The sequence below is a fragment of the Passer montanus genome, unplaced genomic scaffold (genome assembly GCF_014805655.1).
Source record: "Passer montanus isolate IOZ18808 unplaced genomic scaffold, ASM1480565v1 scaffold160, whole genome shotgun sequence".
Classification (NCBI taxonomy): domain Eukaryota; kingdom Metazoa; phylum Chordata; class Aves; order Passeriformes; family Passeridae; genus Passer; species Passer montanus.
In genome coordinates, this window is record NW_024363161.1 from 540,847 (window position 1) to 554,096 (window position 13,250).

The 13,250-nt window shown below is 59.9% G+C and overlaps 1 protein-coding gene across 3 annotated transcripts in view; it reads right to left on the reverse strand.

Moving 5' to 3' along the window:
• Nucleotides 1–3,595: 3,595 nt before the first annotated feature.
• The window catches only part of PAX7 (paired box 7), a 117,720-nt gene continuing 108,065 nt past the window's right edge, over nt 3,596–13,250 (reverse strand). For all 3 annotated transcript variants that reach the window (XM_039703132.1, XM_039703130.1, XM_039703131.1), the window contains exons 9-10: nt 7,571–7,817; nt 3,596–3,945 (exon numbers count right to left, since the gene is read on the reverse strand). In XM_039703132.1, coding sequence (XP_039559066.1) covers nt 3,830–3,945; nt 7,571–7,817 — 363 coding nt within the window. In that variant the 3' untranslated portion in view covers nt 3,596–3,829. The remainder of the gene's footprint in view (nt 3,946–7,570; nt 7,818–13,250) is intronic.

Below are 13,250 nucleotides of genomic sequence, written 5' to 3' on the forward strand. Positions count from 1 at the left end.
GATTTTTGGTCCCCCAGAGTCAGCAGCAGCTGAGGATCCACTTGGTCACTGCTGGATGGCCCCAGGTGGCCACAGCCAGGTTCCTGCTGTCCAGCTCTGTCCAGCTCTGTCCAGCTCTCCAGGCTTGGTCCCTGTTGGTGGCCACAGGTGGCTGCAAGTGGCCACAGCCGGGTTCCTGCTGTCCAGCTCTGTCCAGCTCTCCAGTCTCAGTCCCCGCTGGTGGCCCAGGTGGCCACAGCCAGGTTCCCGCTGTCCCACTGTTCACGCTCTGTCCTGTCCCAGCTCCAGGCCCTCCCCCGCCGTGTCCCCTCCCTGTCCCACCCACCCCCCCAAATTTGTCTCTCATCAGCGGAGCTGAGGTTGGCAATCCATGAAACAAAACTGAACCAACAGAACAAAACCAAAAGTTACTTTTGACTTTCATACATGAAGAAAAGGAAGAAACAAAACAAAAAAGAAGAGCAAAAAAACCCAACCCAAGCCCAAAATCAACCCCATCCCACCCCAAAGATTCTGGAATGTCTTTTGAAAACACACAATAGGCAAATTTCTACAGTTCATCCCCCCATCCCCTTTTTTTCCTTATTTTAATTTTTTAAAATATTTTTCTCTTTTTTTCCTTTTTTTTTGGTTTTTTTTTTGTTTTTTTAACTAGCACGGCACTGACTGTGGGTTTTTTTTTTCCTTAGTATATAAAAAAAAAGGTCAACTTTCTATAAACATACAGCACATGACCAAATTTCCCAACTAAATGTACAAAGTGCGACCACGAGGGGAAGGTCAGAGAAGAGCTATTTCGTTCCTCTAGGAATTCTATTTACAGCAGTGCCCGGCTGCCCACGGACTTTCTGGGGAAGGGGATTGGCAGAGAGGTTTCTGCAGTGCTCCCTCTTTTGAATTTTGGGGTTTTTTTGGGGTCCTGCCCTCGGGTGAGGCGGCCAGGCCCAGCTGTCCATGGGTGAGGAGGGGAGGTGACAGAGGAGGGAAGGGCAGGAGCAGCAGCCAAGCGATCCCAGGGAATGATGGAGCCTTTCCCTGCGGCTGGGCTGGGAATTCCAGCGGCACAGAGGAGGGATTGGCACGGGATGGAATTCCAGTGGCAAGGAGGAAGAATCAACATGGGATGGAACTGGGATTGGCATGGGATGGAATTCCAGCAGCACAGAGGAGGGCGCAGGCAGGAAGGTGCTCCCAGGTGGGGATGGTCGGAAATATTGTTAAATATAAGGAAATCTGATTTAGCGCTGGCTGTGAGTGGTGCTGAGAGGAATTCCAGCAGGTGCTTCCATCGCTGCCTGGAGACACCCCGATCCCTTTGGGGCTCCTGCTGGGAATGACCTTTCAGCCAGGACTGGAATTCTGCCGGGTTTTCTGCTCTTCCAACGCTCTGAAGCACAAGCACGAACCAGCAGAGGCTCCGCTGCTCCCTGAGATCTCTGGAGCAGAGCAGGGAGAGGCCCCAGGGTCACCCGAGCAGTCCAGGGCGCTGGGACTCCGCTGTCCCCTCTGGGAATTGTGTCCCCTCTGTGTCCCTTCGGCCTCGCTGGCCGCAGGTGCCCCAGGAGAGGAGGTGGGAATGGAATTGCTCCCAGACTCTGTGATCCAGGGAATGTTTGGGCTCCGTGTGTGACACGAGGATTTCTGGAGCACAGAGCTGCTGGGTTCAGCTCCCGCATGAGAGAGGTGCAGGGAATCCCTCTGGGAATGTGGAGCCAGCTCTGCCGGAGGCGGGAAGCAAAGCTGACAGGAGCACGTGTGGCTCTGCAGGGACACTGGGAATCCAGGACAGGTGACTGGTCCCGATGGCTGCAGGGACAGTGGCCTGGTGGCTCGTGATGAACGGGGAGGGGCCAGGCAGGGGAAGAGCCCAGGGAGATGTTCCAGCTGCCAGAACATTCCAGCTGGTTCGGGAAGGGCGGGAGAGGGGAGAACCAGGGAAGTCTCCTTCAGCAGCCTGGAGCAGCCACGGGGTCCCGCAGTGCACAGAGGCAGAGAATTGCTGTGAAAGCAGAGATCTGGAGGGGTTCAGGGCACCACAAACCCCGACAACCCGCAGGGGACACCAAACTCTGCTCAGGGGGGACACTGAACTCTGCTCAGGGGGGACACTGAACTCTGCCTGTGGGGACACCAAACTCTGCCCATGGGGGACACTGAACTCTGCTCAGGGGGGACACTGAACTCTGCCTGTGGGGACACCAAACTCTGCCCATGGGGGACACTGAACTCTGCTCAGGGGGGACACTGAACTCTGCCTGTGGGGACACCAAACTCTGCCTGTGGGGGACACTGAACTCTGCCCGTGGCCACCACGCCTCTCACACCTCAGCTCCTGCCCCATCCCGGGCCAGCTGTCCTGACCAAACCAGGCCAAACCTCCTGACCCCGCACAGGGAGGTGAGGGGTGACCTCTGCCCCACTGGGAATGCTCAGGGATCACCAAGGATCAACCAAAAGGGAAATGTGTCACCCCGGGAGGTGACGCTCAGCGGTGACCTGGGGGTGCTGGCTGGGCTTGTCCAAGCAGGACAGGAGGTGACACAAAGGCAGGAGGAGAAAAGTGGGGGGAGAAACTCAGAGAACAGGATCTGGCTTAGGGGGGAATGAGAGAGAGGCTCCAGCAGCAGAGAAAGGGACTGTGGGACTGGGCTGGGATGGGGATGGATGGATGGGGGATGGATGGATGCTTTCTCCTGGCAGTGAGAACAGGGAATGCCTCAGGAAGATGAATCCCATCCCTGCAGTGTGCAGAGGGGCAGCTGGAGCCCCTTCCTGTCCTGGCTGCTGCAGAAGCCCCTCAGTTCCTCTGTCCTGGCTCCACGTCCTGGCCAGGGCAGCTCCTCCAGGCTCAGCTCCGTTCCCTTCCAGGGGACTCCCATGGCAGAACCCGGCTCTGCTCAGTGAGTTCCTGGCCCTGCCCTCTTGTCTTTGCTCCTGCGGCCAGCTCAGGGCCAGCAGGGCCAGCAGGGCCAGCAGTGGAAGCCACCGGTGAGGTGTGTCCACAGCCCCTCCTCACGCCAGGCCAGCGCTGTCCCCGCTGCCGCCGCTCTGCTGCCGTGGCCTGGCGGTGACACTCGTGTCTGGATTGTCCCTCGGAGGAGCAGTGAGTGTCACCCGGGCCCTTCCTCTCCGCTCCTCCTGCAGCCGTTCACGTTTCCAAAGGTCCCAGGCTGGCTGGAATTCCACCCCAGCCCTGCTTAGCAGCGATCTGGCCCCTCCGGCCCTGCTTTGGGAAGCCACCGGTGAGAAGGGAGGGTGGGCTGGGCTGGGGAAATTTGCTGTCCCTTGAATAAATGTTTTTCTGCTTTCATTTGCCTTTGCAGTTTGTTTGTTTGTTTGTTTTTTAAACAAGTCCTTATTTTTGGTCCATAGGTCTTCCGTGGTCCCGATTTACATCACCCTTAATGCTCAGCTGGGTTATTCCTTCCTATACAACATTCACCAAATTTACAGCAACGGAAAGAAAAGGAAACAAAATGAAACATTTCTCTTTTTCTCCCTTTACAAAGAAAAAAAAAAATCAAAGCTCTCATTTGGCTTTGACTATGCCAGCTACCTAGGAATGGAAAGTCCTGGAGTGTGGGGAATGCCGTGGCCAGGGCTTTGGAGGGGGGGCTGGAGCGGGGTTGATAAATGCACCCAGCCCGGTGTCTCTGGCCACAGGAGGAGTCGGGCCCCAGAGGCCGGACGTGCCTCTGGAATGCTCTGGAGGAGCCGGATCCTGGGAGAGCTCCCCCGTCTCCCATCGCCTCGGCAGCGGGGGTGGAACGGGGCAGGGAGGATCCCTGGGGGCCGGCGGGGGTCTCCAGGGGTCCCTGGCGAGGGGCTCTCAGTAGGCCTGGCCCGTCTCCACCGGCAGCAGCCCCAGCACGGCCGAGTGCTCGCCCAGCTTCATGCGGCGCTGCGTGGACAGGCTGACGTTCTTGGCCAGGTAATCCACGGCAGCTGCGGGGGAAAGGGACAGTGAGGACAGGGGACACTCAGCCACCAGGCTTTCAGCCCTGCAGGGCAGCACCAGGGACCTCCTGCTCCTCTGGGAAGGGCTCAGAGCCAGGATGGGACTGTCACACACACCAGGGACCTCCTGCTCTCCTGGGAAACTCAGAGCCAGGATGGGGCTGCCAGGAGCAGGACAGGTCCTGCAGGGCAGCAGGAACAGCCCAGGGCTGTCACACACACCAGGGACCTCCTGCTCCTCTGGGAAGGGCTCAGAGCCAGGCTGGAACTGCCAGGAGCTGCTGTGGGGCTCAGCAGAGCCGAGGGGAGGCCCTCGACTTTCTCCACGAACACCTGAAAAAATCAGGAATTCTGCCATGGAGAAAGAGGGTTCTGAGGGAGCTGCCTGGAGGTTTGGGATAAACCTTGCAGGCTGCCACTCTGGGTGATGCTGCTAGATGTGATTTCAAAGATTTCGGTGCAGGCTGCCCAGGGCTGGGCTCGCACCTGCCTCGCCACTGCCGACTCACGGCCGTGAGCCCTGCCTGCCTCCATCCCACGGAAACCTCTCCCCTCGCTTCCCTCTGGGAAGGGAGAGCAGCCCCAGCCCCGAGGGGACAGCAGGTCCTGCGGCCGGCCCGGGGTGAGGGACAGGGCTGGGACAGGCCGGTGACACTGCTCATTAGCCGGGCTTCAGTCAAAGCCCCCCCCGCGCCTCTAATGGCCCCAATTAGATTAATCAGGAGCTGGCAGGAGCTGCCCGATCGCTGCCAATGAGTAAACAAATCTCAGCCATCAACGTCCTGTCAGCGGCGGGCCCCAGAGGAGCCCCTTCCACGCACCAATCCTGATTAGACTTGGCAGATCCATTAGAATTCCCTTCACGCTCCCGCGTTCCATCACCGGCATCATTACGGCGGCCCCGGGCTCCGGGAGCGCGGAGCGGGACGGAGCGGCCCCGGGAGCGGGGGCACCCCGGGATGGCCCAGCGGGAGCGGCAGCGGCTCGGCAGTGCTGGCCGTGATCCCCCCGCCTTCCGCAGGGATCGCCCCCAGCCCGCCTCCAGAACTTTCCCTGGTGTTCCAGGGGTTTGGCTGCACACACCGGGGGGGTGGTGGTGGCTCTGTCCCTGGTGTCACCGCGCTGGGTGGCCCCGGGGGAAGGAGAGGGGCGAGCAGGTGGAGCCCACAAAATCCTGCAATCGTCAGGGAGCTTGGAAAAACCCCCTGAGATCATCGAGCCCAGCACTGCCCATCCCCAAACGCTGTCTCCGAACACTGAATCCATCTTTGGGGACAATCCCAGGGATGGCATCTCACTGGGCAGCCCATGCCGTGCCTGAGCCCCTTTCCATGCGGCAATTCCCCCCAAAATCCAACCTGAACCTCCTCGGTGCCGTTTGAGGCCGTTTCCTTTTGTCCATCCCTCGTTCCCCGCGAGCAGAGCCCGACCTTCCCCGGCTCCAGCCTCCTGCCAGGCTGGGAATTCAGTGGCAATCCCATCCTCCCAAAACCCCAAACATCCCTTGCTGGGCCGCTGGGAAGAGCCCAGAGGCACCAGGGGATCCCAGACCAGAAATCAGGGATGGGGTTTGTTGGTTTAGCGGGGCAGAAGCCAAAATAAACCCAGAAATTCACGGAAGGTGTTTGTTTGTTTGTTTGTTTGTTTAAGTGAGAGAAAAAGTAGGCTGGGTTTGTTTGTGTAAAACTGGGAATAAGGAGAAGTGGGAGGAGAGGGATTCTCTGATTCCCAAATCCTGGGTTTGTCTCCTGCCACACAGAGCCTGCCCCAACCCCATAACCCCCATTCCTATAATTTCTATTGATTAAATTATATTATATATCCCATTAATGACCTAATATTATATACACCATGGCATTATATATAATCCAAATGATACTTTGTGTTATACAATCAATAAATTGTAGCACCTAAAAATAGTTTCGATGCACCTAAAAATAGTTTTTGATGCTTTTGTGCCGCATCAGAGAAGGAAGGAGCGCTGATCTGAATAAATGACCCCGTGGGGTCACCTCACGCCGACGGGCGTTAAAACAGAACTTGAAGGGAAGAGAAGAACCCAAAAGGAGGAGGAATCGGAATTATCTGCAAAGCACAACAGGCACGGGGAAAGGCAGGAAAAAATGTCGCTGTTCCAAGGTCAACTGCGCGTGAGGGGCCGCTCTCGGCAGCGCTAATTACCGAGGCAAACTGCGGGGAGCTCGTCACCAACGGGGTGACACGAACGGGCACGGGGGGCCCTGGAAACGACACAAACCGCGCGAGCAGCTCGAGCAAAAATTCCTGCAGCAGAGCCAGACAAACCCTCCTTTCTCCTTCCCCCTCTCTGCCGAACGCAGCTCGCCCCCTTATTTTATTTTTTACACACATGGGTGTGACTAACGCCTCGCCCAAGGGAATCTTTATTGGAAATACATGGTATCGGAATTTGTTTAAGATTTTTATCAATAGCACGTGTGTCCAGCCCCGCATCCAGAAGCGAGGGGAAGGTCGAGGGGTCACAGATCAAACTCCCGACAAACAAAAAGAGGAGGGGCGGGGGGGCCGCTATTGATCCCGTCTGCCGCCACAGCCGGTTCTCATTGAGGCCGCGCGTTAAGGACATTAAAGGGCTGTGACAGAGCGGGCCCGGAGCCGCGGCCGCGGGAGGAGAGGTCACCGAGGACACGCTGCGGGCAGCGGCAGCGCGCCCGAGGAAGAGGATGCACCTTTAACCCTCGCGGGTCAGCGGCGCTGCGAGCGCCCCGCGGCCGGGGACACGCGGCAGGTGAGAGCAGCCCGGGCTGTCACCTCCTGCCGGACTGTCCCTGTGCCTGCCACCGGCCGGGCTGTGCCTGTCACCTGGCTGGGCTGTCCTTGTCACCTCCTGCCAGATTGTCCCTGTTACCTCCAGCCGGGCTGTCCCTGTCACCTGGCCGGGACAGCACCCCCTGACCAGGCTGTTCCTGTCACTCTCTGCCAGGCTGTCCCTGTCACCCCTGATCAGGCTGTTCCTGGCACCCAGCTGGGACAGCTCCCACTGGCCAGGCTGTCCCTGTCGTCCAGCCAGAACAGCACTCCATGAGTGGCGTGTCCCTGTCACCTCCTGCTGGGCTGTCCCTGTCACCCGAAAGGGACACAGCCCCCTGACCAGGCTGTTCCTGTCACCTCCAGCCAGGCTGTCCCTGTCACCCCGCAGGGACAACACCTGGGCCACGCTGTCCCTGCCAGGGCAGGCTCGGGGTTCCAGCCCTGGTGACAGAGGCGCTCTGCAGGAAAAGCTCCCAGCCGCGGCCTGGGGAGGGCAGGGCAGGCAGGGACACGCTGAGCTCAGCTTTACAAAGCCCAGCTTTCCCCGGCTGAGCAGGGTGAGCCAGCCCTGGTGGTTCTGAGCAAGGAGAAGGGGCTGGAGCTGCCTTTTCCTGACAGCAAATTTCACCTAAAACATCCCATTTTTAGGCGCTTTTGATTCGCCTGCGAAGGGAGGAGCAACCCACGAGCCGATTTCACTTCCAGCAGGACAAACCTCCCGGGTCTCCCCCCCAACGGGCAGAATTTGGGTGCATAAACGCAACCCCCACTCCCCCCCGGCTCCTGCCGCTCCCGGGAAGGGGGAATTCCTGCCGGCACTTACTCTGCCCGTACTGGCCGTACTGGTAGCCGGCCACGGGGTCCACGCTGTAGCTGGTGGTGCTGTAGGTGGGGGGACAGTAGGACTGCGAGGTCGGGAGGCTCTCCACGGACTTGATGGAGTCGCTGCGCTGGCTGCAGCTGGCCGAGATGGAGTTGGTGCTGTCCAGGCCGCCGTGGAGGGGAGAGATGGAGAAATCGGCCTGGGGCTGCGGCGGGACCCCGCTGGGGTTGCTCAGGATGCTCATCACCTGCAGAGACACCGAGGCACCGTCAGGGGCCGGGCGGGGGCAAAACGGCCCCGAAACGGCCCCAAAAGGGCGTTTTGGGATGGACAGCGCCCACACGGGGCTGGCAGGGAGGGAGAGCCGAGCTCTGCTCCCCCAAACCCCGCCGGGGCTCCCCTCGCAGCCCTGAACAGGGAGGATGCAGCAATTCCACTCAGCCCACTCACGATTTGGGGATATTTTTTGCTGCCCTGCCAGGGATGAGCAGAGGGGCCACGGAAATCCAGGAGGAAAATCCCGATTTTCCCAAAGGGACGGTGAGGAAAAAATCTTGCCGTCCTTGGGAAGTCAGGTTTGCCGAGGTCCCCAAGCAAAGCAGATCAAACCCTCGCTGCCTTTGATGCAGCTTCGGGGGCTGGAACGTCCCAGGTCTCTTTGCCCCCAAAAGTTAAAGGGTAACAGGTCCTGGTCCGGCTCCTTTCAGTGCTCCGGTGGAAAATCTAATTGAATTTGCACACAAAAAATCTTCCTGCTTTGAGACCTGAACCAGATGAACTAATTGGGTTTTTGTTGGTGTTTTTTTTCACCTTTTTTTTTTTTTCCCCAGCAGAAATGCCAGATTTGTTCCCGGGGCTGAGCTGGGGGTGAGGGGACCCCGGTCCCGCCAGGGATCAGCAGAATTTCCGCGGGGTAATTCCGAGTTAAGGGTGGAAAGGGCTCGCAGGGGAAGGGCCGGGGCTCCCGAAGCCTCTCGGTCGTGTCTGGGCTCGCGGGCTGGGGCGGGGGGAGCGGGGACAGGGGACGGTCACCTCGGGGGGCCCGGCCGGCGCTCAGATGCCGAGCGGCTCCAAATCTCCGAATTTAGCATAACCTTATTGACATCAATTAAAGTGGCAAATTGGAAATATTTGGAGCCTGGCAAGTGGTAAAATGAGCCCTTTATCCGCCAGCAGCGGCCTGGTGAGCTTTTGTGCCGGGGCTGCATTCTCGGGAAGGACACCGGGGGGGTTCGTGGGGCCGAGGCTCCCCTTCCTGCTCACCCCGACACCTTCCCGGCCCCTCCTCCCTGCCCCAGCGGGCTCCGGGGTGAATGCCCAGCCACGAGCTGGCCTCTGCTTTCTAAAGCATCTCCTCCTCCCCCCGGAAGGGCCCGGGAGAGCTGCAAAGACGCTTTGCCTGCATGGAAAATCCCCTCCCGGCCCCGCTCCGGGAGGAGAATTTGTCCGGGAGGGGAACTCGGCAGCGGGGGGTGGAGGGGGTTGGGTAAAATCCTGGAAAATCCATCTAACCCCGAGCGCAGGGCTGGGCTGGGTGTGGGGCTGGGAGTGAGGTTTGAGAGAGGGAAGGGCTCGTTCTTCCCATCCCTGGCTCATTGCCCTCCATCCTTGGTTCGTTCCCCCCATCCTTGGCCCTTTCCCTCCATCCCTGGCTCCTTTCCCACTAGCCTTGGCTCCTTCCCCCACATTCATGACTCGTTCCCCCCATCCCGGGATCTTTCCCCCCATCTCTGCTCCTTCCTCCCCACGCATGGCTCGTTCCCCCCCATCCTGGGCTCGTTGTCCCTCATCCTGTACTCATTCCCCCCATCCCGGGCTCCATCCCCCCATCCCGGGCTCGTTGCCCCCCATCCTGGGCTCGTTGCCCCCATCCCGGGCTCACTGACCCTTCCTCCTCCAGGTTTCCACCCTGCACCGAGCTCAGACTTCTCCGCTGCTCCCCAGCAGTTAAACCCGGCTCAGCCGCCCCCACACCGAGCTGAGCAGAGCCTGGATGGGCTCTCCAGAGCCTCTGGGCAGGGATTGAGCCCCGAGGTGCTTCCATGGGAATGCTCAGCCCTGAAAATGTCCCCGTGGGGTCCCCAGCCCAAGGAGCGGGGATGAAGAGAGGAAAGTGCATTTAACGCTCAGGAGAGTGGGTTAATCCAGGACTGGGGTGCTGAGCTGCCCTGGGGGTGCAACACGGACCCCCCGGGCTCTGCAGAGCGGGGAAATCACGGAAGGGCAGCCTGGGGGCTTTTCCAACAGCAGAGTTATTTGTGGGCTCCCCCCAAAGCCCACAAACCCTGGCTGGCTCAGCCCCGGTCCCCTGGGCTCAGGGAGAGCTCCGGGCTGGAGCATCCCCCGGGCTGGGGGAGCCGGGTCCGTGTCCGGGGGGACACCCAGGACCCTCGGGCACGGCTGGAGCCAATTCACGAGCAGAACCGGCTGTTCAAAACAACAAACCCGCGCGGAAAACGCGGCCGGGGGGTTGTGGGCTATTCCTGGGAGCTCTGCCCTCTCTGCTCGCCCTCCCTGAGCCGCCCGGGCAGGGCCGGCGCTCCGAGCCCGCAGGTGCAGGGGGATTTCAGAGGGGAAGCGCTCGGGGAGCAGCGGGGCTTGTGCCGCTCCCGCTCCTCCCGGGCACGGCCCCGCAGCGCCCCAGCTGCTTCTGATTACCCCGAGCAAGGAGCCGGCTCCCCAAGGCGGGGAGAGCCACATTAACACTTCCTTTTAGGAGAAAAAGGGGGATGTAAAGCAAGGCTGGCAAATGAAACCCAGATTCACACTCCAAATTCAGGGAGAGGGGCGGGTGCTTCCACAAATCCCGCTAAAAACAGGGATTGGCTTTCATGGGTGGGAATCAGGAGCGGTTCCTGGGCTCAGCTCTGCCCCTGGAGCCGCTCCAGGCCGGCCTTGGCTCCAGCAGCCCCGGCCTGCGGAGCTCCGGGTCCCTGCAGGGACACTGCCCGCGAGGGACAGCTCGGCCCGGCCCGAAGGGGACAGGAAGGGCTGGATTTCCCTCTGGAATTCCACGGGGAACATCAGGACACCGGGATTCCCTCCCAGCCCTGCAGAGCTCCCGGTCCCTGCTCCCCCTCCAGGATCCCTGCAGGGACACTGCCCTGCCAGGGACAGCTCGGCCCGGCCCGAAGGGGACAGGAAGGGCTGGATTTCCCTCTGGGAATCCACCAGGATGTCGGGATTCCCTCCCAGCCCAGCCGGGGTGGGGAACGGCTGCCTCTGGGGCAGGGGATTCATCCCAGCTGGATGTTCCCGTGGATTTGGGGTGACCGAGGGGACCCTCACAGCTCAGCAGAGCCCCAAAACTCTCCAGTCCTGTCCAAGAACACTGGCCATGGGAAACCCCTGCCCCTCCCGGACAGGCTGAGGGGATTTGGGGCCAATAAGCCCCTTCCTGGGCAGGCTGAGGGGGATTTGGGGCTGGGATTCCTCTTCCCAGAGGGGCTGAGGGGGATCTGGGGCCGAGAATCCCCTTCCCGGACAGGCTGAGGGGGATTTGGGGCTGAGCTCCCTGAGCTCTGCACAGGTTCAGCCGAGGGCAGATCCACCTTTCCCCACCCCAGGACACGAAGGGTTTGGAATATCAAGCGGGAAGCGGAGATTCCCGTTCCCTCCTTCCACCCCGCACGGCAAACCCTGCAGAGCCCTCCCGGGCTGCTCCCTGCAGCTGCAGAAACTCATTCTCCAGGCCACTTTTGAACTCTGCATCCCCTCCTCAAGAATGCAAAGTCCTTCTCCCGTCCCTCTCTGACCTTGCTGCCTTCTAATTTATGACTTCTTGGTGCATTATCATCCCTGACTAAAAATCAATGCCCGCTCCACATCTGCCGGGGTTTATCTGCAGGAGGATCTGCTCGCTGTCCGTCAGCGGGACTGACAGCGGGACCGTCCCTTTCCTTCCCTCCCTCCCATCCCCATCCTCTCCCTTCCCCTGGCCCGAACCACGGGCTCGCACTCGGGGCTGAGCCAATGCCAGCAGCCTTGGGCCTCGTCCCCTGCCATTCCCGAGGTCACCTTTGCGGCGGGGACGAGCAGGGAGAGGTCCTGAGGTGTGGGGTTGATGCACAAAGACCCTCCTGGATGAAAGCAGCAGCTCCCCCCTCACCTCCTGCTGCTGCTGCCTCCCTCCCCACCCTCCTCGGCAGCTCCCCCCGCTCCCCCGGGACGTTTCATCGCTCTCTCCCCTGCTATAAAAGGAGGGGAGTTAAAAAAATGTAATTAATTCCCTCCATTTCTGAGCTGGCCCTCGGGGCCTGTGGCCGCGGAAGCTGAGCGGGGGAAATGTGCACCCTTTATGATAAAGGGAGGCGGCTTTGGGGAGGGAAGCGCAATTAGGACCTTCCAGCTGGGCAATCAGGATCCGCTTTTGGGGCTCGGGGGGCCGGAGGGGACCCGAGTGATGGGGACAGATAACAGAGGGACAAGGGCAGGGCAGCACCCGAATTTGGTGGCCAGGCCTGGCCCTGGCACAGCTGGTGGCTGCTCCTTGGCGGCTGCTGAGAGCCACGGGACAGCCCTGCAGGGACCACGGTTCCTGCCCTAAAACATCCCTGAGTGACCATGGCTCCTGCCCTACAACATCCACAGAGTGACCACAGCGCCTTCCCTAAAACATCCCCAGAACGACCACGGCTCCTTCCCTAAAACATCCACAGAGTGACCACAGCGCCTTCCCTAAAACATCCCCAGAACGACCACGGCTCCTTCCCTAAAACATCCACAGAGTGACCACAGCGCCTTCCCTAAAACATCCCCAGAACGACCACGGCTCCTTCCCTAAAACATCCACAGAGTGACCACAGCCCCTGCCCTAAAACATCCTTGAGTGACCACAGCGCCTGTGCTATAGGACATCCTGGAGTGACCACGGCTCCTGCCCTAAAACATCCACAGAGTGACCACAGCCCCTGCCCTAAAACATCCTTGAGTGACCACAGCGCCTGTGCTATAGGACAGCCCCAGAGTGACCATGGCTCCTGCCCTACAACATCCCTGGAGTGACCACAGCTCCATCCTTACAACATCCCCAGAGTGACCACGGCCCCTGCTCTAAAACATCCCCAGAGTGACCACAGCTCCTTCCCTAAAACATCCCTGGAGTGACCACAGCGCCTTCCCTATAGGACATCCTGGAGTGACCACGGCTCCTTCCTTACAACATTCCCAGAGTGACCACAGCCCCTGCCCTAAAACATCCCAGAGTGACCACAGCTCCGTCCCTAAAACATCCCTGGAGTGACCACAGCGCCTTCCCTATAGGACATCCTGGAGTGACCACAGCGCCTTCCTTACAACATTCCTAGAGTGACCACAGCCCCTGCCCTAAAACATCCTTGAGTGACCACAGCGCCTGTGCTATAGGACAGCCCCAGAGTGACCATGGCTCCTGCCCTACAACATCCCTGGAGTGACCACAGCTCCATCCTTACAACATCCCCAGAGTGACCACGGCCCCTGCTCTAAAACATCCCTGGAGTGACCACAGCCCCTTCCCTAAAACATCCCTGGAGTGAGCACAGTGCCTTCCCTATAGGACATCCTGGAGTGACCACGGCTCCTTCCTTACAACACCTCCGGAGTGACCACAGTTCCCACCCTAAAACATCCCTGAGTGACCACAGCGCCTGTGCTATAGGACATCCTGGAGTGACCACGGCTCCTTCCTTACAACATTCCC